The sequence below is a fragment of the Pseudophryne corroboree genome, chromosome 2 (assembly GCF_028390025.1).
Source record: "Pseudophryne corroboree isolate aPseCor3 chromosome 2, aPseCor3.hap2, whole genome shotgun sequence".
In the NCBI taxonomy this organism is placed as follows: Eukaryota; Metazoa; Chordata; class Amphibia; order Anura; family Myobatrachidae; genus Pseudophryne; species Pseudophryne corroboree.
The window spans coordinates 469,878,894-469,904,490 of record NC_086445.1 but is presented as its reverse complement, the minus strand read 5'-3'; the positions used below and the strand labels follow the sequence as shown (position 1 = coordinate 469,904,490).

The 25,597-nt window shown below is 47.5% G+C and overlaps 1 protein-coding gene across 3 annotated transcripts in view; it reads right to left on the bottom strand.

The window, feature by feature from the left end:
* The window catches only part of CCDC138 (coiled-coil domain containing 138), a 333,074-nt gene that overhangs the window by 232,987 nt on the left and 74,490 nt on the right, over positions 1-25,597 (bottom strand). For all 3 annotated transcript variants that reach the window (XM_063953820.1, XM_063953819.1, XM_063953821.1), the window contains one exon: positions 18,492-18,627. In XM_063953820.1, coding sequence (XP_063809890.1) covers positions 18,492-18,610 — 119 coding nt within the window. In that variant the 5' untranslated portion in view covers positions 18,611-18,627. The remainder of the gene's footprint in view (positions 1-18,491; positions 18,628-25,597) is intronic.

Genomic DNA, 25,597 nt, shown 5'->3' with positions numbered 1-25,597 from the left:
ACATTGTGGAATAGTAACCCCTTCCTTGTTGAAGGAGGGGTACCTTGACTATCACCTGCTGCGAATACAGCTTGTGAATTGCCTCTAGCACTGCCTCCCTGTCTGAGGGAGTTGTTGGCAAGGCAGATTTGAGGAAACGGCGAGGGGGAGACGTCTCGAATTCCAGCTTGTACCCCTGAGATACCACTTGTAGAATCCAGGGATCCACCCGTGAGCGAGCCCACTGATCGCTGAAGTTCTTGAGACGGGCCCCCACCGCACCTGGCTCCGCCAGTGGAGCCCCAGCGTCATGCGGTGGACTTAGAGGAAGCGGGGGAGGACTTTTTTCCTGGGAACTGACTGTATGTTGCAGCTTTTTCCCTCTGCCTCTGGGCAGAAAGGACCACGCCTCTAACCCGCTTGCCTTTCTGGGGCCGTAAGGACTGTACCTGATAATACGGTGCTTTCTTTGGCTGTGAGGGAACATGGGGTAAAAATGTTGATTTCCCGGCTGTTGCTGTGGAAACTAGGTCAGAGAGACCATCCCCAAACAACTCCTCACCCTTGTAAGGCAAAACTTCCATGTGCCTTTTAGAATCTGCATCCCCTGTCCACTGCCGAGTCCATAATCCCCTCCTGGCAGAAATGGACATTGCACTTATTCTAGATGCCAGCCGGCAAATATCCCTCTGTGCATCTCTCATGTATAAGACTGCGTCTTTAATATGCTCTATGGTTAGCAATATAGTGTCCCTGTCTAGGGTATCAATATTTTCCGACAGGGAATCTGACCACGCAGCTGCAGCACTGCACATCCATGCTGAAGCAATAGCTGGTCTCAGTATAATGCCTGAGTGTGTATAAACAGACTTCAGGATAGCCTCCTGCTTTCTATCAGCAGGCTCCTTTAGGGCGGCCGTGTCCGGAGACGGTAGTGCCACCTTCTTTGACAAGCGTGTGAGCGCTTTATCCACCCTAGGGGATGTCTCCCAACGTGACCTATCCTCTGGCGGGAAAGGGGACGCCATTAGTAACTTTTTAGAAATTACCAGTTTCTTATCGGGGGAAGCTCACGCTTCTTCACACACTTCATTTAATTCATCAGATGGGGGAAAAACCACTGGTAGTTTTTTCTCCCCAAACATAATACCCTTTTTTGTGGTACCTGGGGTAATATCAGAAATGTGCAACACATTTTTCATTGCCGTAATCATGTAACGGGTGGCTCTATTGGAATGTACACTAGTCTCATCGTCGTCGACACTGGAGTCAGTATCCGTGTCGACATCTGTGTCTGCCATCTGAGGTAGCGGGCGTTTTAGAGCCCCTGATGGCTTTTGAGACGTCTGGGCAGGCACGAGCTGAGAAGCCGGCTGTCCCACATCTGCTATGTCGTCAAACCTTTTATGTAAGGAGTTGACACTGTCACGTAATTCCTTCTACATATCCATCCATTCAGGTGTCGGCCCCGCAGGGGGTGACATCACATTTATCGGCACCTGCTCCGCCTCCACGTAAGCCTCCTCATCAAACATGTCGACACAGCCGTACCGACACACCGCACACACACACACACACAGGGAATGCTCTGACTGAGGACAGGACCCCACAAAGTCATTTGGGGAGACAGAGAGAGAGTGTATGCCAGCACACACCAGAGCGCTATATATATATAGGGATTCACACTACCCACAGTGATTTTTCCCCTATAGCTGCTAATATTATGCAGAATTGCGCCTAAATTTAGTGCCCCCCTCTCTTTTTGCCCTATGTAGTCTGGAAACTGCAGGGGAGAGCCTGGGGAGCGTCCTTCCAGCGGAGCGGTGAGGGAAAATGGCGCCAGTGTGCTGAGGGAGATAGCCCCGCCCCTTTTCCGGCGGACTTCTCCCGCTTTTTTATATGTATATTTGGCAGGGGTATTTTACACATATATAGTCTTTATGACTATATTATGTGGTATTTGCCAACAAGGTACTTTTATTGCAGCCCAGGGCGCCCCCCCCCCCAGCGCCCTGCACCCATCAGTGACCGGAGTGTGTGGTGTGCATGGGGAGCAATGGCGCACAGCTGCAGTGCTGTGCACTACCTTGATGAAGACCGAAGTCTTCTGCCGCCGATTTCCAGGAACGTCTTCTTGCTTCTGGCTCTGTAAGGGGGACGACGGCGCGGCTCCGGGACCGGACGACCGAGGCTGGGCCTGTGTTCGATCCCTCTGGAGCTAATGGTGTCCAGTAGCCTAGAAGCCCAAGCTAGCTGCAAGCAGGTAGGTTCGCTTCTCTCCCCTTAGTCCCACGTAGCAGTGAGTCTGTTGCCAGCAGATCTCACTGAAAATAAAAAAAAATAAAATATACTTTCTTTTCTAGGAGCTCAGGAGAGCCCCTAGTGTGCATCCAGCTCGGCCAGGCACAAAATTCTAACTGAGGTCTGGAGGAGGGGCATAGAAAGAGGAGCCAGTGCACACCAGGTAGTCCTAAATCTTTCTTAGTTGTGCCCAATCTCCTGCGGAGCCGCTATTCCCCATGGTCCTTACGGAGTCCCCAGCATCCACTTAGGATGTTAGAGAAATAAAAATTGGGTTGTATTGATATTGTTCCCATCGACAATCTAAACAGTAATACTGCCATCTGAAAGGGTGGGCGAAGGGCTGGACTTGACAGCAATATATAATCAGTGCACAAGTGTGTCTGTACAGTGTCAAAATTACACACATCTACCGATTTCTACTCATACACTTATCCTTTTTGCGTTAAGCTGTTCACTTTTACAATACATTTTCCTTCTTAGTCCCCGTATAGGCCTGATATGACCTATCTTTTGGCCTTTTTAAGCTAGATTGTATGCTTTTCTCTCTATTTTGGGGTCTAGTCGACTGATCCAACAAGTCGGAAAAACAGCAGTTTCTGACTTTCATAGGTCGAATCTGGATCGGTGGATAGCCGCCGATCCACCTATTTTGTCAAATTTGCAGGCATTTTAGCCCGTTTTCAACAATGCCGATTCAACTTAAAAAAAAAAGTTGGATCGGCATTGACGAAAATGGGCAAAACCTGTCGGAAATGCCCGAAAATGTAATACTGAAGTGTCGGATCCTCTTCGTTGGAGAGGAACTGACACTAATTGAATACTGCCCTTTGAGTCTTAGTTAACTTACAAGGTACTAGGCTCTTAGGACTAGTATTTTGATGCAACAAAATTGCAAACTCTGTGGCAAGTTAAATGGCGCAATTTGGCGTGATTTGAGTATAGGTGTATGTGGACAATCTGTACAATGGCCATGAGACAAAACTACATATATGAATACAAAAAAATACATGACTGAGATATGTCTCACCGGCTCCTAACTGAAAACAAAAAAGAAGTTCACAATACAGTCAATAACATGAAAAACTCTTTATGCCAACATAATTAAATGTGCATTCATCAAACTAATATGCACCAAAATAAGTCAATGTAGTTTCAGTTTTCACTGAAAATGCTAACATGTTTGCTCTATGTACCAGCATGCAGCATAAAGAATAACGTATTTTTCAAACATTGCCTTACTGTATCTTATATACGGGCATATTTATTATTATTATTATGTTTTCTAAAATAATGTGAAAAAGTGTGTTCTTGCACCCTTTTCACTTTATTTTAGTTTCGCTGAAATGCATTAAAGGGCTTTTGGAGAAGCTTTCGTGAAAAACAACTTGCGATTTGGCTGAATCTACTAAAAAATAAAATAAATACTATATTAATATATCTATGAGGCACCGTGGCAACCATCGGGGACATGTGATCGCTGCTGATGTGGGATGCACTGTTGCGGCATCTAGTGTGTAAGTTATGCTGTGGCATAGTACACTGCTTTACCTATATTGTAATGTGTACACACATAAAACTGGTAGGATGCATTCCACAGAGGAAGGGACAGCCCACTTCTGGTGATTAGCACTTAAATGGCTTGTTTGGTCATTTACTGTGACCTATATATGGGAACCCAGGGGATAGCTTCAGTACACCTCCTGACTGATGTGCTGACCATTGTTTTTAAGCTGTAGTCTTGACCCTACGTGGCCAAAACACTGACTTTTATTGGTGGTAACTAGGACTTAAAAAAAGCAATGTTTTTATATTGGTGAGTGCCTTAGATGGCCATAAATTAAGTTATGTATAATGTGAAATGACGCAGGGAATAAGTATTGAACACATGAAGAAAGGGAGGTGTATAAAAGGCATGAATAGCCAAGACACCAGCTGAAATATATCAGTAATTAGAAAGCAATCCTGCACCTGGTCAGTGCGAATTAATATAAGATGGTTCAGTCCCAACCAATGGCCTATAAAAAAAAAGGTGTCATTACTAAGGTGTCGCATAAGAAACATCCCATGATAGGTAAAAGCAAAGATCTCTCTTAAGAACTTCACAAACTTATTGTTGCAAAACATACTGACAGCATTGGTTACATAAGGATATCTAAACTTCTGAATGTTCCAGTGAGTGCTGTTGGGGCCATATTCCAGAAGTGGAAAGACCATCATTGCACCATAAACCGGCCACGACCAGGTGCTCCTAGCAAAATTTCTCACAGAGAAGTGAAAACCATGATCAGAAGAGTTGTCCAAGAGCCAATAACTACTTGTGGACAGCTTCAGAAAGACCTGGAATCAGCAAGAACAATTGTTTCAAAGAAAACAATAAGTAATGCATTCAACAGACATGACCTGTACGCATGCTCACCATGCAAGACTCCACTGCTGAAGAAAAAGCATGTTGAAGCTCGTTTAAAGTTTGCTGCACAACATTTGGACAAGCCTGTGAAATACTGGGAGAATATAGTCTGGTCAGATGAGACCAAAATGTAACTCTTTGGATCCCATAATACACACCTGGTTTGGAGAAGAAATGGCACTGCAACTCACCCCCAAAACATTATACCAACAGTGAACTTTGGAGGTGGGAACATCATGGTGGACAGCTGTTTTTCAGCATACGGTACTGGCATACTTCATATGACTGAAGGAAGGATGAAAATCTGTTGCCATCTACCAGGATGCTGAAGATGAAATGAGGGTGGACATTTCAGCAAGACAATGATCCCAAACACAAAGGCAAGCACAACTCTCAATTGGTTTCAAAGAAAGAAAATAGAGCTGCTAGAATGGCACAGCCATTCACCCGACTGGAATCCAATTAAAAATATATGGAAAGTAATAAAAGATCAGAGTTCATAGAAGAGGCCCACGGAACCGCCAAGATTTGAAGACAGTGTGGAAGAATGGGACAAAATCACATCTGAGCAATGCATGTAACTAGTTTCTCTTGAAGCAGTCACTACCAAAAAAGTCTACCAAAACCAGGATGTCCCAAAGCAGTTGCACCAGGGAGAAAACGTTCCTAAGCTGAGAGAACGGTGCGATCAAATGAAGCCTCTTGAGAGGCAAATGTATCATAAGGCATAGAACCCAAAAAATGTGTGGACAGAAGAACATGTGACTGCCTTGCACAGTTGTTCAGTAGATGCGAAATGTCAGGCTGCCCATGAAGTGCCCACAGAGTGAATACAGTGAGCAGAGACTGTATTCGGCACAGAAAGGTCAGCTTGCATGCAGGCCTGTGATATAGCAAGCGAAGCCATCTGGCCAGAGTCTGTTTGGTAGCTGACCAGCTCCGCTTGTAGAATCCATATAGGACAAAGAGGGAACCCGTATTCCTGATGGAACTAGTACGGTCCATATAGATTCGAAGAGCATGGACCACATTCAAGGAGGCCTCCCCCAGCAGAAGATCAGGGGATTGGAAGGCCGGAACTACTATGTCCTCATTAAGATGGAAGCTGGATACCACATTGGTGAGGTAACGATGTTTTGTCCGCAGGACTGCTCTGTCATGATGAAAAATCAAGAATGGGGTGCGGCAGGACAGCGCTCACAAATATGACACTCTTCTTGCTGTTGCTGAAGCAATAGCCAAAAGAAAAAGTCTTAGCCGTCAACTATTTGAGGTCAACAGAGTCTAGTGGTTCAAATAGTGACTTTGGTAAAGCAAGGAGCACTAGAGACAAATCCCACGGAGAAAACAGAGGGACAAAAGGGAGGTTGAATCTGCAGTACCCCCCCTGAAGGAAGGTACGCACATCCAGGAGCAGAGTAATTCGCTTCTGGAACCAAACGAACAGAGCAGAGACCTGTACTTAAGGAGAAGCAAGGTGGAATCTGGAAATCCAAAAAAACAAAAAAGGATCAAAGGATTATAGGGGGTAATTCAGAGTTGATCGCAGCAGCAAATTTGTTAGCAATTGGGCAAACCATGGTGGTCATTCCGAGCTGTTCGCTCGCAAGCTGCTTTTAGCAGCATTGCACACGCTAAGCCGCCGCCTACTGGGAGTGAATCTTAGCTTAGCAAAATTGTGAACGAAAGAGTCTCAAAATTGCGAATAGAAATTTCTAAGCAGTTTCTGAGTAGCTCGGGACTTACTCTGCCACTGCGATCACTTCAGTTCAGTTTCGTTCCTGGTTTGACGTCACAAACACACCCAGCGTTCGCCCAGGCACTCCCCCGTTTCTCCAGCCACTCCCGCGTTTTTCCCCAGAAACGGCAGCGTTTTTTCACACACTCCCATAAAACGGTCAGTTTCCGCACAGAAACACCCACTTCCTGTCAATCACATTACGATCACCAGACCGAAGAAAAAACCTTGTAATGCCGTGAGTAAAATACCAAACTTCTTAGCAAATTTACTTGGCGCAGTCACAGTGCGAACATTGCACATGTGCAATTAGCGTAAAATCGCTGCGATGCGAAGAAAATTACCCAGCGAACAACTCGGAATGACCACCCATGTGCACTGCAGGTGTGGCAGCTATAACATTTGCAGAGGGAGTTAGATTTGGGTGGGTTATTTTGTTTATGTGCAGGGTAAATAATGTCTGCTTTATTTTTACACTGCAATTTAGATTTCAGTTTGAACACAGCCCACCCAAATCTAACACCCCCCAACCCCACCCCACACACACACACACACACACACAAAACCATGTGGCATGCACATGGTTTTGCCCAACTGCTAACAAATTTGCTGCTGTGATCAACTCTGAATTAGGCCCATAGTCTCTTTGAGCACACCACTGGAAGTATGCATGCCACACTCTATAATAGATACAGGCTGAAGCAGGCTTTGGGCCCAAAGCATTTTCCAAATGACAGAATGGGAGAAACCTTTAGACCTTAAGAAGGATGACTCAAGAGTCCAGCCATCAAAGACAGGCGAGTTACGTCCGGGCGTAGGCAGGGCCCCCGGCACTAGAGGCCAGGTCGTAGGGGAAGTGGAAAGGGAATGTCTATGGATAGACTGTGGAGATCCGTGAACCAATGGTGCCTGGGCCAAGCCGGAGCCATCAAGATCACTGTGCCACCTTCCTGCTTGAATTTGCAAAGCACACTGGGACCAGAGGGAAGTGGTACGTTAGATAGAAAAGCCATTTCACTGCCAATGAATCCATGAAGGCTGCATCTGGATCCCTTGTCCTGGACCCGTATAGGGGCAGCTAGTAGTTGTGTCTTGAGGCCATGACATCTACTTCCAGAAGATCCCATTTGTTCCCCTAGAGCTTGAAGAGACCATTCTCCGGCGTGCACATCCTGGCGAATGAGGAAGTCTGCCTCCCTGTTGAGGACTCCAGGTATGAAAACTGCGGAGATGGTGGTCTGGCCATGTGAGAATCTGTGCCACTTCCTTCATTGTCGAGACACTGCAAGTGCATCCCTGGTGATAGAGATAGGCCAGTGCTGTGGAATTGTCTGACTGGACTTGGACAGGACAATCTTGAAGAAAATCCTGAGCCAGAGTGAGAGCCCTGTAAACAGCTCGCATCTCCAGAACGTTGACTGGTAAACCCTTTTCGGATGGAGTCCAATGGCCTTGAAAAGGTGTGGACTTCTGGTAACTTCTCACCACAGACGCCAGTCTCCGCGGGTGGGCAGAAGTACCCAGTCTGGAATCCAGAAAGGTCGACCCTTGTCAAGGTGGTAGGCTTGCAACCCCCAAGAGAGGGATATCTGAACATCTGGGGAGAGGACCATCGACTGGGATTTCATCTGCATGGGTTGGCCATTCCACCTGAACAGGATAATATATTGGAGAGGCCTGGAATGGAATTGAACATATTCCACCATGTAGAAGGTGGATACCATGGATCCCAAGGTCTGCATTGCGGAGAGACTGAATATTCTGCGGTGGCGCAGCCTGCATACCTGCAGTTGCAGCGCCACAATCTTATCCATAGGTAGGATGATTCTCTGCATGTGAGAACCCAGAAGAGCTCCTAGATGGAACATCCTCTGAGAAAGGATCAGTGAAGACTTTTACCAGTTGATTAGCCAACCGTGTTTCTGCAAGAAGGATAGTGTGCCAGAATCAGCAGGTCTTCCAGATTAGGACGTATTCTGATACCCTGACGACAAAGCTGAGCCACCATGACAGCCATGAGTTTGGTAAAAACTCTTGTCCTGTAGAAAGTCCAAAAGGCAGTGCCTTAAATTGGAAATGCTGGTGTAGGACAACAAACTGAAGGTATTGCTGATGAGAGGGCGCTATAGGCACAAGTAGGTAAGTGTCCTGGATGTCAAGAGAGACCATGAAGTTCCCAGGCTGCATAGCTAAGACAATGGAAAAGAGGGGTTTCCATGCAAAACCTGGGTACTCTGAGATATTTGTTCAGTAACTTAAGATTAAGGATGGGCCGATGGGACCCACTGGATTTTTAAACTAAGAACAGCGTTGAGTAAAAGACTTTGCCCCGTTGGGACAGAAATTATCACGCTTCAATGTAGTAAGGAGTGAATAGTCATCCAAAGAGCCTGAGCTTTGCAGAGTTCTGCGTGAGGGCTTGTAAGAAAGTACTGTCACGGCGTCATCTAATGAAAGAGAGGGCATATCCATAAAAGAACACTTCCTGCACCCAAGCATCTGTTGTGGCCTGACACCAATAGTGTGCTATCTGAAGAAGTCTGCCTCCCGCCCTGGGATCTCCCAAGAGGAGACCCGTTCCGTCAAGCTGAGAGTTTATCCTCAGGCTTGGTAATTGTTGTCTGGTAACCCAGGCATGCTTGGTTTTGGGCTTGGAGGCCTTTGTGGAATGTAACAGTCAAGGAAAGTCTTCATCTCTGGCATCCCCCTGGGGGGCAAAAGGACCAAAAGGAGGAGGCCTGAGGCTGGGAAGGGGAGGGCAGGAAAGCTGTTTTAGAGGCCGCAAGAGTAGTGACAATCTTGTTCAGCTCAGGTCCAAAAAGAATCTTCCCCATATAAGGGAGTGCTTCAAGGGTTTTCTTGGAATCTGCGTCAGCCAAATAAAGCCAAATAATGCAGCGGGCCACCACTGCCAAAGCTTTGGAGGTTAGGAGGGCAGTATCCAGAACCGCTTCTCCAATATAAAAGGCATCATCTCAGTAATTCCCGTGTAGCATCTGAGGGGAAACTGTTCTCTAGGGCATCTGCCCAGCTCTCAATAGCCTTAGCCACCTAGGCAGTTGCTGTGGTAGGGCTAGAAATAGCTCATGTCAGAGGATATATATATTTAAAACGTGCATCCAACTGTCTATCCTTTGTCTCCTTCAGGGAAGATGCTGTAGGAATAGGTAAGGTGGAGCTTTTTACCAAACGTGTCACAATCCACTGCAGGGGGATCATCCCACTTTGTACAATCCGCTGCTGGAAGAGGGTAAAAGGAACTAACCCTTTTAGGGACATAGGAGGTAATTCAGATCTGATCGCTGCTGGACCATCAGGTCCAAACTGCGTATGCACCGCAAATTCGCAGGCGCGTTGGACATCTACAACGGGCATCGCCGGTCAGCGACAGGATGGTGCAAAGGATCCATTCGCACGGGCGCTGGTTCCTCATTTTCCAACGGAAGAGTAAATTTAAAAGCCCCCACTAAAGCAGCTACGTTAAATTTATACTGAAACTCTTACTCCCCTAAGTGGGATTTCAGCGTCAGAGACTTGCATGAGACCATGGGGTAAATGTATGAAGCAGTGATAAGAGTGGAAAAGTGAGTCAGTGGAGAAGTTGCCCATGGCAACCAATCAGCAGTGACGTAACATTTATAATTTGCATAATAAAAAATTATACAGAGCAGCTGATTGGTTGCCATGGGCAATTTCTCCACTGGCTCACTTCTCCACTCTTATCACGGCTTCATACATTTACCCCCATGTTACTAAGCAAGGGTCCCTGGCCCTGCAGTATATATAGTAAAAAGCAGCAGAATAGGCAACCAGGCTCTACACAAAAGCAGAGAACATGTCCATCCATGGAGGAGGGACATGCATGACTGGCATAGCCTGGTGTACCTGTTGTGGTAACTGGTGTGGAACACCCGTAGGGTGAGCTTATGCCTGGGCTGTAATGTAATCTGCAATCTTTGCCAGCATTTGAGAAAAAGAAGCTCAAGGGGGTTCTTGTGCTGGAATGGAGGAGCTGACTGGCCAGGTGGGAAATAACAAAAGGCACACTAACCATCTTGCAACACAACCTGTGGAGAGAAGCCTGCTGAACAGGACCTGCAGGACACTAATGTAAAAGCCAGAGCATTTTTAGTTCCCTTGCTTTTGCTAGACATAGCTGCAGGTAGGTACAACACACAATATGGCAATAAGAAGTGTGCAATGTGACAATTTATCTCCACATATGCAGTGAAATGTGGAGTACAGTGAACCCTGTACACACTAGTATCATAAGGTTACAGTGAGAAAAGAGGGAAAGCTGTATAACCTTACTCCTGGGAGAGGTATACAGTGAGACTGGACCCAGCGACCCCGGATACCTGTGCAGTGCTGAAAATGGATAACGTCCGTCTCAGAGGGGGAGGAAGAGCAGCACAGAGGCATAAAGACCGCTGTGGAATCACATTCTGGGCTGGGGGAGGGGCTGCTGGGTAAACTCTAACCTTCCATTGCTGACATAAGCCATCTGGTTCCCTGGCCTGTTATAGGGTCCCCAGCGCCAGTATAATTAGCCCTGGTGGTCGAGAGTAGTCCATGGCTGAGGTCTGGGTACACCCACCCCAGTACATCTCCCGCCTTACCTGTTCCCCCGTGCTCCGGTTGCAGTCTGGGGCCATTCTGTGTGCCCCTGCTAGCTAGGGCTCACAGTGCCCCGCCAAAAGCTCCTCGCTGTGGCAGAAGTAGCTGCAGGGGTATTGGAGCAGAAACACTGGCGTCCAGATGAAAATAAAGATAAAGATAAACTAATAAAAGAAAGCTTCAGCTGCTTAAAAGTAGCCCCAATATTATAAAGGTGACAAACTCCTGCTGGCACCAAACGAAAACTGAGGAGCCTGAGTTGTGAAGGGGTATGAGGGAGAAGGACCAATGCCTCTTGGGAGCAAAAGGCTTAACTGTTTGGCGCTTGTTCCTGGTCTTCACCACTACACCCCCAAAGTCATCCCTGTGGATGCCTATGGACCGTGAAGAATAAAATAGGATTTTGGTTACCTACCGGTAAATCCTTTTCTTGTAGTAGTCCATACTAATGCTGAAGGCAAACACTATATGTACCATGGGGTATAGACGGGTCAACCAGGAGCCATTGGCACTTAAAGGGCTGGCCCCTCACTCTATGCCCCTCCTACCAGACTCAGACTAGAAACTGTGCCCGAGGAGACGGACATCTTCGAGAGAAAGATTTAACACAGTGACGAGATTCATGCCAGCTCACACATACAAGGCACATCAAGCTAACTAGCTTGAAAAACTCAGCAACTGCTGAAACATTACTTACCAAGTACCAATGCAGTACATAACTAAACAAAGTTGTACTGAACCAGATAACGGTTGCAGGAAAACAAAGCGCTGGGCGGGCGCCCAGCATCCTCTACGGACTGCGAGAAAAGGATTTACCGGTAGGTAACCAAAATCCTATTTTTTCGTACGTCCTAGAGGATGCTGGGGTCCACATTAGTATCACGGGGATGTATAAAACTCCCAGAACGGGAGGGAGAGCACAGAGGCTCCTGCAGAACTGATTGACTGAACTTCAGATCATCAGAGGACAAAGTATCGAACTTGTAGAACTTAGCAAACGTGTTTGACCCAGACCAAGTTGCTGCTCGGCAAAGTTGTAACGCTGAGACACCCCGGGCTGCCGCCCAGGAAGACTCCACCTTCGAGTAGAGTGGGCCTTAACTGATTTTGGAAGTGGCAATCCTGCCATAGAATACGCATGTTGGATAGTGAACCGAATCCAGCGAGATATAGTCTGCTTTGAAGCAGGACACCCAATTTTCTTGGGATCATACAGGACAAACAAAGAGTCCGATCTCCTGTGACGAGCAGTCCTCTTCACATAGACTTTCAAAGCCCTCACAACATCCAAGGACTTTGACGAAATTGAGGAGTCAGTAGCCCCACTGGCACCACAATAGGTTGGTTGATATGAAATGCCGACACAACCTTTGTAAGAAACTGCTGACGTGTCCGGAGCTCAGCTCTATCTTCGTGGAATATCAAGTAAGGACTTTTACAGAACAAAGCCCCCAATTCTGACACACGTCTAGCAGAAGCTAAGGCCAACAGGGTGACAGCCTTCCATGTAAGAAATTTGACCTCAACCTCCTGTAGAGGCTTAAACCAGTCCGACTGGAGAAACTCAAACACCACGTTAAGGTCCCAAGGCACCGTAGGTGGTACAAAGGGAGGTTGGATGTGCAGAACTCCCTTCAAAAAGGTCTGAACCTCAGGGAGTGCAGCCAATTGTTTCTGGAAGAAAATGGACAGGACCGAAATCTGGACCTTCACAGATCCCAACCTCAGGCCCATAGCCACACCTGCTTGCAGGAAGAGGAGAAAACATCCCAGTTGAAACTCCACCGCAGGAAACTTCTTGGACTCACACCAAGAGACATTTCTTCCAAATACGATGGTAATGTTTAGACGTTACCCCTTTCCTAGCCTGTATCAGGGTAGGAATTACCTTCTCTGGAATACCCTTCCGAGCTAGTATCAGGCATTCAACCTCCATGCCGTCAAACGTAGCCGCGGTAAGTCTTGATAGGCGAACGGCCCCTGCTGCAGCAGGTCCTCCCGAAAAGGAAGAGGCCTCGGCACTTCCTGAAAGAGATTCAGAAGGTCCGCGTACCAAGCCCGCCTTGGCCAGTCTGGAGCAATGAGGATCGCCTGAACTCTTGTTCTCCTTACGAGCTTTAGAACTCTTGGAATGAGTGGGAGTGGTCGAAACACGTACACCAACACTCACGGAGACGCCAGGGCGTCCACTACCACTGCTTGTGGGTCCCTAGACCTGGTACAATAGCGTTGAAGCTTCTTGTTGAGAAGAGAGGCCATCATGTCTATCTGGGGTAACCCCCAAAGGTCTGTTATTTCCTTGAACACCTCCGGATGGAGACCCCACCCCCCCGGATAGAGATAGTGTCTTCTGAGGAAGTCTGCTTCCCAGTAGTCCATTCCCGGAATGAAGATTGCAGAGAGCGCCAATGGGTGTTTTTCTGCCGAGAGGATGGTTCTTGTCACCTCTGACATCGCAGCTCTGCTCTTCGTTCCGCCCTGTTGGTTTATGTAAGCCACCGTCGTTACATTGTACGACTGTACTTGAATGGCCCGATTTCTTAGAAGATGGGCCGCCTGAATAAGACCGTTGTATACGACTCTTCGTTCCAGGATATTGATTGGCAGGCCTGCTTCCAGACCTGACCACCTTCTTTGGAAGGTTTCCCCTTGAGTGACTGCATCCCAGCCCCGGAGGCTCGTATGCGTGGTTAGAAGGACCTAGTCCTGAATCCCAAACCTGCAGCCCTCCAGAAGGTGAGGCAATTGGAGCCACCAGAGGAGTGAAATCCTGGCCTTTGGCGACAGATGAATTCTCTGGTGCATGCGTGGGCGAGATCCTGACCACTTGTCCAGAAGATCCAGTTGGAAGGCCCGAGCATGGAACCTCCCGTACTGGAGAGCCTCGTAAGAGGCCACCATCTTTCCCAGAAGGCGAATGCATTGATGAACTGACACCCGGGCTGGCTTCAGGACATCCCGGACCATTGATTGTATCACCAACGCCTTTTCCTGTGGAAGAAACACCCTGTGCACTTCCGTGTCAAGGATCATCCCCAGAAAAAACAACCTCTGGGTTGGTTCCAAATGAGATTTTGGAAGGTTCAGAATCCAATCGTGGACTCTGAGTAAGCGGGTTGTGAGTACAATAGACTGCAACAGCTACTCCTTGGATGATGCATTTTTAGATCATCCAGATACGGAATGATGTTTACCCACTGTTTTCAGAGTAGAACCATCATCTCCGCCATCACTTTCGTGAACACTCTTGGTGCTGTAGAGAGGCCGAATGGCAGGGCCTAGAACTGGAAATGACAGACCAGTAATGCAAAACGGAGATAAGCCTGATGCGGTAGCCAAATCGGAATGTGGAGGTACGCATCCCTGATATCCAGGGATACTAGGAATTCCCCCTCTTCCAGACCTGATATCAGCACCCTGAGAGATTCCATTTTGAACTTGAACTCCTTCAGAAAAGGGTTCAGTGATTTTAGGTTCAGAATGGGCCTGATCGAACCATCCGGTTTTGGTACTACGAAAAGGTCCGAATAGTAACCCGTGGCTTGCAAATGAGGAGGTACTGGCACAATGACCTGTGCCTCCACTAACTTCTGGAACGCTGCTTGTAGGATAGTACTGTCCGCCAGCCGAACTGGCAAGCCTGATTTGAAAAATCGGTGAGGAGGGAGATTTTGAAATTCCAACCTGTACCCCTGGGACACAATATCTATCACCCAGGGATCCAGGCCGGACGATACCCAGACGTGACTGAACTGTCTTGTGCCTCGCTCCCACTGGCCCCACCTCCAGGCCGCGCGGTCCACCGTCATGCGGAGGACTTTGGCGTACTGGAAGCAGGCTTAGTTTCCTGGGAACCTGCCGCAGCAGGTTTCCTGGATTTAACTCGACATTCCCTAAAGAAGGTGTTGGATGGATTGGAACTTCTAGGCTTGTTAGACCGAAAGGACTGTGATGCTGATGAAGAGAAGGATTTCTTCGGAGTAGGTGCAGCTGAGGGAAGGAACGAGACTTACCCGCTGTAGCAATGGATATCCACGCATCCAAAGCTTCCCCAAAGAGAGCCTGACCTGTGTAGGGTAGGGACTCCACACTTTTCCTGGATTCCGCGTCAGCCGACCACTGGCGCAGCAACAGTCCCCGACGAGCTGAAACAGACATGGAAGAGATCCCCACAGCCATGGAACCCAGGTCTTTCATGGATTCTACCATAAAACCTGCTGAATCGTGAATGTTACGCAAAAACAATTCAACATCACCCTGATCCATTGTATCCAAATCCTCAAGTAAGGTGCCTGACCATTTTACTATAGCTTTTGCAATCCATGCAGTAGCAATAGTGGGACGTAATATGGCCTCCAAAGCGGGGGGAAATTGATTTAAGTGTATTATCAATTTTTCGATCAGTCGACTCCTTTAAGGCAGTAGATCCCGAAACAGGTAAAACCACCTTTTTTGAGAGTCTGGACACAGATGCGTCAACAATTGGCGGGCTTTCCCATTTTTTCCTATCCTCCTCAGGGAAAGGAAACGCCACCTGGACCCTTTTAGGGATCTGGAATTTTTCCTCAGGGTTTTCCCATGCTTTCTCAAATATAGCATTTAATTCCTTTGACGCAGGGAAGGTTAGCGAGGCTTTCTTATTTTCAGTGAAAAAAGCCTCCTCAACCTGCTCAGGTATTGTATCATTAATATTCAATACATCCCCGATAGCCTCTATCATCAATTGCACCTCCTTTGCAAGAGAGGCAGACCCCCGCAACACATCCCCAGGACCGTCTGTGGTTTCAGAATCGGTATCTGTGTCACCTTGCATGACATGAACAAGCGCACATTTGTGGGGTTATATAGCGGAGCATCCTGGAGGTAACAGGAACAGGCCATACTTCCATAGAGTTCTGTAATACCTGGGTTGCAGATTCATTACTTGCAACCCTATCTGAAATCTGAGAAATACAAGATTTGATAGAGGAAAACCACTCATGTTCCCTTGCTGGAATCTGTGCTAAACCAGTGCTATCCTGATTACATGGAATGGGATCATCCTGGGAGGACATGTCCTCCGCAGCATATGACACAGTGTCCCTGGACATAGCTAAAGGAGACCACAAAACACTACACACACACACACACACACACACACAGGGGAGGGCAGACAGTCCCCCCCCCCCCCCAAGAATGGCAAGAGAGACGCAGAGATTGGAGACAACCCACACACAGCGCTTTTAACCAAAGGATACACAGTCGTACTGCAGACTTCCCCTCCTTCTACAACCCCCTGGTACCGTGAGATATAGCTGGAGTCACTGTGGAGGGACCTTTTTTTTCTCCTGATCAGTGCTGTGCAGGAAGGAAAATGGCGCCGAACGCTGCTGGGTCCGCTCTGAAGAGAAGTTCCGCCCCCAAAATAGCGCTGTCATCTGATTATACTGGCTGGAGAATTGATGCTGGCTGAGATCCTGGGACCCCGACAGGCTTTACGACCAGTGTAGGGTGTAAGCGCTGGCCCAGGGCGCCCCTCAACGCGGGGTACACTATGTACCGCTGAGCCATCCCGGAGTGCAGTTAATACTGCTCTCCTAACCTGCTGCCGCCATCTTCACACCGGCCGTCCCGCTTCCAAGAGGGGGGGGTCGGTGTCTTACTGGCCACAATCTTTAGCTCTGTAAGTTGGTGGCGGCATACTGCTGGGATGAGCGATCCCCTGTGGTGGGGAGCGATCTATCCCCTCTGGTGCTCAGTATCCTGTCAGCGGAGTAAGTGGCTCAGACCTCGCAAGGCCGGCGGGCACGGGGGACTTAGTCCCACGCTGCAGGGACGCTGTTGTAAAATAAAAGAACTCTAAAGGGAGAGCTCTGGAGAGCTCCCCGAGCTGTGACCGGCTCCTTCGGGCACATTTTCTAAACTGAGTCTAGTAGGAGGGGCATAGAGGGAGGAGCCAGCCCACACTGTTAAACTCTTAAAGTGCCAATGGCTCCTGGTGGACCCGTCTATACCCCACGGTACTAACGTGGACCCCAGCATCCTCTAGGATGTAAGAGAACGTATTATATTTCTAAAATGTAATATAATATGTACAACTTTTAATTCCTTGTTTTTTCAATAACATTATTAAGAAAAGAAAAAAAAATGACAGAGAATATTAAGAACACAAAACCTGACAAAGGAGTATGTCGGAGTCTGTAAAACCTCTGAACGAATGTCATTAATAAGAGTGGTACCATATGCATAAACGATCATGTAGCACTACAACATTTGCAAAGTTGAACAGTATAAGACATGGGAATCCAATATGCAGCCCTCCAGCTGCTGTGGAACTACACTTCTCAGCATGCCCTGCCACAGTATTAGCATGCCCTAATAGCAAGTCTGCAGCAGGGCATGCTGGTATATGTAAATCAAAGGTGCTACTAACCTAAAAAGCAATATAATAGTAGAAAGAGAAATGAATAAGTGAAATACATCTATTGTTTTCACCACGGGGGTATCCTGCATGAAGCGCATTCGGTGAAATGTGGTAGATTATAAAGAAACCTTTATATACTTTATTTTTATTTATTCCTAATGAGTGGTAGTACATCTTTTTTCCACATCTGTGGCATTCAATGGGTGCTCACACCCTATATACCCTTCGTTACAAGTGGGTTATTACGGTATTTGATAATTGATGATTTAACATTAAAGAGCCCATTTCAATGAGTAAACCACTTAGAGGCCGATTTAGCAATGTGTTTTAGCTATTTAAAACTTTTTGCATATGATAAATGATACACCAGCCAATCAGCTCGCATCAGTCATTTTCCGAACACTTGACAGTTCTGTGCTGATTGGCTGGAGAACCATTTATCATATGCACCCCTTTTTAAATAGCTAAAAATCCTTGAGACATGGGCCCCTAAGTGGTTTATTGATATCACTTAACATAGATTGGGTGCAAGACATTTTATCTAGATTTACTACACATAATATGCTTTCGTTCCATTGCCTCACATTTATTCACTGAATACCGAGAACAGAAATGGTGGAAAGAAGATTTCAAGTGGATTGTTCTGTAGATGCTATGAGGACTATGATTCAAGAAATAACATATTATTGTGGTTACATTATTATCATTTCTGTTTCTGTTATTCTATCACTTTTTGGGCTAGTAGCGCCTTTAATCTACATCTATATTTGTTTTATATTTTAATTTCTGTCCTGATTGGGCAGGACTTCGTGTTTGATTGGACGGCTGACTTCAACCCTTGATTGTTGCGCTGATACCTTCCCCATACCTCATAGTTACATGATGCGATATCTAGTTCAACAGCAGCTGGAGGGCAGCATGTTGAATAACCCTATAAGATATGGCAGCATTTTTCTTAAATCTGCAGAAGAGCCATACAAAGTACTGTATTTATTTTAAAATATATATTTTTTTTTTTTAGTATAAAGTGTTACTTTGTTTACCAGTTAGTGTTTTGTATCATCCGCAACAACTCCTTGAGTGCTTTATTGTAATGTTTCCTTTCACTAAGAGTTACCGCTGTAGGAGAGTCTGGGGACACAGGCATCCTGGAGTCTGCCATCTAACTATCCAGTTGTCCTATGAAAAAAAATGAAACATGACATAATTTTAAGTATATCCTATGAACATACAACGCAGCACGTCACATCTTGAGCTGGCCACAGACTGCACAATGGTGTAAGCGACACAGGTGAGGGGAGGAGTGACGGTCCGATAATCGAAGTGCCTCCATACAGTGTACAATGTATTGAAGCAATCTCTATTCACAGTATAAAGACAGTTGGGTGGATTGGACAGGTTTAATAACCAAACAATCCAGAACGTTTCTCAGCTATTTGTACTCCTTTCACACTGCACAAATAACCCGGTATCAACCCGGATATTGCCGAGCCGATACGTGTCGGTGTGCGGTGTGAAAGGACCATGGTCGAATTTCCGGGTCGGCCGACCCGGTAAATCAACTCTGGTTACAAGAAGGGTTATTCCCGGGTCAATAGCAGCGTAAACAAGTACCCGTGTCACACCCGTTCACTACATAAGGGGAGGCGGCGCGGAGATGAGCTCATCTTCCAGCGCCGCCTCCACCCCCCCGCCGCTATGGCAACCGACAAGGCAAATTGCCGGGTCGGGAAGCCTGCCGTTAGGGTCCAATGCCGGATCCCACCCAGGAAGGACCCATTTCCAATTCCCGAGTGGAATCCGGCATTGGCGATGTGAAAGGGGTATTACAGGCTGTGACCTATTATCGCTCAGGACCATATAATCATTCAACCGTGTCGTTTGGTCGGCTTGTCTGCATGATTTTTGTGCAGCATATGGCCAGCTTATCATTAAGGCTAGAATGTTTACTGTCAGAGTCATACGTCTATTTTATAATACAAGGTTATTAACGAATGAGATGGGGGTAAAAAAAAAAATTTGTGCACTAAAAATAAGAATTTACTTACCGATAATTCTATTTCTCGGAGTCCGTAGTGGATGCTGGGGTTCCTGAAAGGACCATGGGGAATAGCGGCTCCGCAGGAGACAGGGCACAAAAAGCAAAGCTTTAGGATCAGGTGGTGTGCACTGGCTCCTCCCCCTATGACCCTCCTCCAAGCCTCAGTTAGGATACTGTGCCCGGACGAGCGTACACAATAAGGAAGGATTTATGAATCACGGGTAAGACTCATACCAGCCACACCAATCACACTGTACAACCTGTGATCTGAACCCAGTTAACAGTATGATAACAGCGGAGCCTCTGAAAAGATGGCTCACAACAAATAATAACCCGATTTTTGTAACTATGTACAAGTAATGCAGATAATCCGCACTTGGGATGGGCGCCCAGCATCCACTACGGACTCCGAGAAATAGAATTATCGGTAAGTAAATTCTTATTTTCTCTATCGTCCTAGTGGATGCTGGGGTTCCTGAAAGGACCATGGGGATTATACCAAAGCTCCCAAACGGGCGGGAGAGTGCGGATGACTCTGCAGCACCGAATGAGAGAACTCCAGGTCCTCCTTAGCCAGGGTATCAAATTTGTAGGATTTTACAAACGTGTTTGCCCCTGACTAAATAGCCGCTCGGCAAAGTTGTAAAGCCGAGACCCCTCGGGCAGCCGCCCAAGATGAGCCCACCTTCCTTGTGGAATGGGCATTTACATATTTTGGCTGTGGCAGGCCTGCCACAGAATGTGCAAGCTGAATTGTATTACACATCCAACTAGCAAAAGTCTGCTTAAAAGCAAGAGCACCCAGTTTGTTGGGTGCATACAGGATAACAGCAAGTCAGTTTTCCTGACTCCAGCCGTCCTGGAACCTATATTTTCAGGGCCCTGACCACATCTAGCAACTTGGAGTCCTCCAAGTCCCTAGTAGGCGCAAGACACCACAATAAGCTGGTTCAGGTGAAACACTGACACCACCTTAGGGAGAGAACTGGGGACGAGTCCGCAGCTCTGCCCTGTCCGAATGGACAAACAGATATGGGCTTTTTTGAGAAAAAAACCACCAATTTGACACTCGCCTGGTCCAGGCCAGGTCCAAGAGCATGTTCACTTTTCATGTGAGATGCTTCAAATCCACAGATTTGACTGGTTTTAAACCAATGTGTTTTGAGGAATCCCAGAACTACGTTGAGATCCCACAGTGCCACTGGAGGCACAAAAGGGGGTTGTATATGCAATACTCCCTTGACAAACTTCTGGACTTCAGGAACTGAAGCCAATTCTTTCTGGAAGAAAAATCGACAGGGCCGAAATTTGAACCTTAATGGACCCCAATTTGAGGCCCATAGACACTCCTGTTTGCAGGAAATGCAGGAATCGACCGAGTTGAAATTTCTTCGTGGGGCCTTCCTGGCCTCACACCACGCAACATATTTTCGCCACATGTGGTGATAATGTTGTGCGGTCACCTCCTTTCTGGCTTTGACCAGGGTAGGAATGACCTCTTCCTGAATGCCTTTTCCCTTAGGATCCGGCGTTCCACCGCCATGCCGTCAAACGCAGCTGCGGTAAGTCTTGGAACAGACATGGTACTTGCTGAAACAAGTCCCTTCTTAGCGGCAGAGGCCATAAGTCCTCTGTGAGCATCTCTTGAAGTTCCGGGTACCAAGTCCTTCTTGGCCAATCCGGAGCCATGAGTATAGTTCTTACTCCTCTACGTCTTATAATTCTCAGTACCTTAGGTATGAAAAGCAGAGGATGGAACACATACACCGACTGGTACACCCACGGTGTTACCAGAACGTCCACAGCTATTGCCTGAGGGTCTCTTAACCTGGCGCAATACCTGTCCCGTTTTTTGTTCAGACGGGACGCCATCATGTCCACCTTTGGTAATTCCCAACGGTTTACAATCATGTGGAAAACTTCCCCATGAAGTTCCCACTCTGCCGGGTGGAGGTCGTGCCTACTGAGGAAGTCTGCTTCCCAGTTTCCATTCCCGGAATGAAACACTGCTGACAGTGCTATCACATGATTTTCCGCCCAGCGAAAAGTCCTTGCAGTTTTTGCCACTGCCCTCCTGCTTCTTGTGCCGCCCTGTCTATTTACGTGGGCGACTGCCGTGATGTTTTATCCCACTGGATCAATACCGGCTGACCTTGAAGCAGAGGTCTTGCTAAGCTTTGAGCATTATAAATTTACCCTTAGCTATATTTATGTGGAGAAAAGTCTCCAGACTTGATCACACTCCCTGGAAATTTTTTCCTTGTGTGACTGCTCCCCAGCCTCTCGGGCTGGCCTCCGTGGTCACCAACATCCAAAACTGAATGCCGAATCTGCGGCCCTCTAGAAGATGAGCACTCTGTAACCACCACAGGAGAGACACCCTTGTCCTTGGATATAGGGTTATCCGCTGATGCATCTGAAGATGCGATCCGGACCATTTGTCCAGCAGATCCCACTGAAAAGTTCTTGCATGAAATCTGCCGACTGGAATTGCTTCGAAGGAAGTCACCATTTTTTTACCATGGCCCTTGTGCAATGATGCACTGATTTTAGGAGGTTCCTGACTAGCTCGGATAACTCCCTGGCTTTCTCTTCCGGGAGAAACACCTTTTTCTGGACTGTGTCCAGAATCATCCCTAAGCACAGGAGACTTGTTGTCGGGATCAGCTGCGATTTTGGAATATTTAGAATCCACCCCTGCTGTTGTAACAGTATCCGAGATAGTGCTACTCCGACCTCCAACTGTTCCCTGGACTTTGCCCTTATCAGGAGATCGTCCAAGTAAGGGATAATTAAGACGCCTTTTCTTCGAAGAAGAACCATCATTTCGGCCATTACCTTGGTAAAGACCCGGGGTGCCGTGGACAATCCAAACGGCAGCGTCTGAAACTGATAGTGACAGTTCTGTACCACGAACCTGAGGTACCCTTAGTGATAAGGGCAAATTTGGGACATGGAGGTAAGCATCCCTGATGTCTCGGGACACCAGAAAGTCCCCTTCTTCCCGGTTCGTTATCACTGCTCTGAGTGACTCCATCTTGATTTGAACCTTTGTAAGTGTTCAAATTTTTTTAGATTTAGAATAGGTCTCACCTAGCCTTCTGGCTTCAGTACCACAATATAGTGTGGAATAATACCCCTTTTCTTGTTGTAGGAGGGGTAATTTAATTATCACCTGCTGGGAATACAGCTCGTGAATTGTTTCCCATACTGCCTCCTTGTCGGAGGGAGACCTTGGTAAAGCAGACTTCAGGAGCCTGCGCAGGGGAAACGTCTCGACATTCCAATCTGTACCCCTGGGATACTACTTGTAGGATCCAGGGGTCCTGTACGGTCTCAGCGTCATGCTGAGAGCTTGTCAGAAGCGGTGGAACGCTTCTGTTCCTGGGAATGGGCTGCCTGCTGCAGTCTTCTTCCCTTTCCTCTATCCCTGGGCAGATATGACTCTTATAGGGACGAAAGGACTGAAGCTGAAAAGACGGTGTCTTTTTCTGCAGAGATGTGACTTAGGGTAAAAACGGTGGATTTTCCAGCAGTTGCCGTGGCCACCAGGTCCGATGGACCGACCCCAAATAACTCCTCTTCCTTTATACGGCAATACACCTTTGTGCCGTTTGGAATCTGCATCACCTGACCACTGTCGTGTCCATAAACATCTTCTGGCAGATATGGACATCGCACTTACTCTTGATGCCAGAGTGCAAATATCCCTCTGTGCATCTCGCATATATAGAAATGCATCCTTTAAATGCTCTATAGTCAATAAAATACTGTCCCTGTCAAGGGTATCAATATTTTTAGTCAGGGAATCCGACCAAGCCACCCCAGCTCTGCACATCCAGGCTGAGGCGATCGCTGGTCGCAGTATAACACCAGTATGTGTGTATATACTTTTTATGATATTTTTCCAGCCTCCTGTCAGCTGGCTCCTTGAGGACGGCCCTATCTATAGACGGTACCGCCACTTGTTCTGATAAGCGTGTGAGCGCCTTATCCACCCTAAGGGGTGTTTCCCAACGCGCCCTAACTTCTGGCGGGAAAGGGTATACCGCCCATATTTTCTATCGGGGGGAACCCACGCATCATCACACACTTCATTTAATTTATCTGATTCAGGAAAAACTACGGTAGTTTTTTCACATCCCACATAATACCCTCTTTTGTGGTACTTGTAGTATCAGAAATATGTAACACCTCCTTCATTGCCCTTAACGTGTGGCCCTAATAAGGAATACGTTTGTTTATTCACCGTCGACACTGGATTCAGTGTCCCTGTCTGTGTCTGTGTCGACCGACTAAAGTAAACGGGCGTTTTAAAACCCCTGACGGTGTTTTTGAGACGTCTGGACCGGTACTAATTGTTTGTCGGCCGTCTCATGTCGTCAACCGACCTTGGCGCGTGTTGACATTATCACGTAATTCCCTAAATAAGCCATCCATTCCGGTGTCGACTCCCTAGAGAGTGACATCACCATTACAGGCAATTGCTCCGCCTCCTCACCAACATCGTCCTCATACATGTCGACACACACATACCGACACACAGCACACACACAGGGAATGCTCTGATAGAGGACAGGACCTACTAGCCCTTTGGAGAGACAGAGGGAGAGTTTGCCAGCACACACCAAAAACGCTATAATTATATAGGGACAACCTTATATAAGTGTTTTCCCTTATAGCATCTTTTTTATATATTTCTAACGCCAAATTAGTGCCCCCCCTCTCTGTTTTAACCCTGTTTCTGTAGTGCAGTGCAGGGGAGAGCCTGGGAGCCTTCCCTCCAGCCTTTCTGTGAGGGAAAATGGCGCTGTGTGCTGAGGAGATAGGCCCCGCCCCTTTTTCGGCGGCCTCGTCTCCCGCTCTTAACGGATTCTGGCAGGGGTTAAATATCTCCATATAGCCCCCGGAGGCTATATGTGAGGTATTTTTAGCCAAAAATAGGTTTTCATTGCCTCCCAGGGCGCCCCCCTCCCAGCGCCCTGCACCCTCAGTGACTGCCGTGTGAAGTGTGCTGAGAGGAAATGGCGCACAGCTGCAGTGCTGTGCGCTACCTTAAGAAGACTGAGGAGTCTTCATGCCGCCGATTCTGGACCTTCTTCTTGTTTCAGCATCTGCAAGGGGGCCGGCGGCGAGGCTCCGGTGACCATCCAGGCTGTACCTGTGATCGTCCCTCTGGAGCTAATGTCCAGTAGCCAAAGAAGCCAATCCATCCTGCACGCAGGTGAGTTCACTTCTTCGCCCCTAAGTCCCTCGTTGCAGTGATCCTGTTGCCAGCAGGACTCACTGTAAAATAAAAAACCTAAGCTAAACTTTTCTAAGCAGCTCTTTAGGAGAGCCACCTAGATTGCACCCTTCTCGGCCGGGCACAAAAATCTAACTGAGGCTTGGAGGAGGGTCATAGGGGGAGGAGCCAGTGCACACCACCTGATCCTAAAGCTTTGCTTTTTGTGCCCTGTCTCCTGCGGAGCCGCTATTCCCCATGGTCCTTTCAGGAACCCCAGCATCCACTAGGACGATAGAGAAACTAATGAATAGTTTCCGTTGAAGAGAGAGAGAGATAGAGTGTGAGAGTGAGGGTGTGAGTGTGTTACATCAGGCACCATTTGCTATTTTTTCTTCTTCTTTGTTCCTCCATGGCAGCTTTACATGGGGAATAGGACCTGTTTCCCCCAGCAGACAGGACATTTTTTTTTCAGGGACCGCCCCCCCATTGCTATATATTACGGCTTCTCCTTCCTATACCTGTCTATTTTTCCTGTCTGCCAGGAAGTATAGTACAGAGCAGGGAAGTTTGTTATTTTTAAAGACAAGGTCTTACCTCTGAATTATGCCCCTTGTGCCTGTGTCAGCCGCAGCCTGAAGAGGGGGGCTGCCAGGAATGTTAGCAGTGACAGCATAATGCCAAAATCTGAGACCAGGACACCTGCGCTGTGGTCCAGGGTGAGTTCAGGAGTCTAGCTGCAATGGAGTGCTGGAAGCCGGTTCCAAGATGGTGCTGGCGTCCAGAAGTCCGGACTGCGCAGGCGCATGCCGGGGAGCTCAGTGATGCAGCTACCAGAATGCCACATGGCACACACTGCGCATGCGCCCAAGTTAAAATGCAAG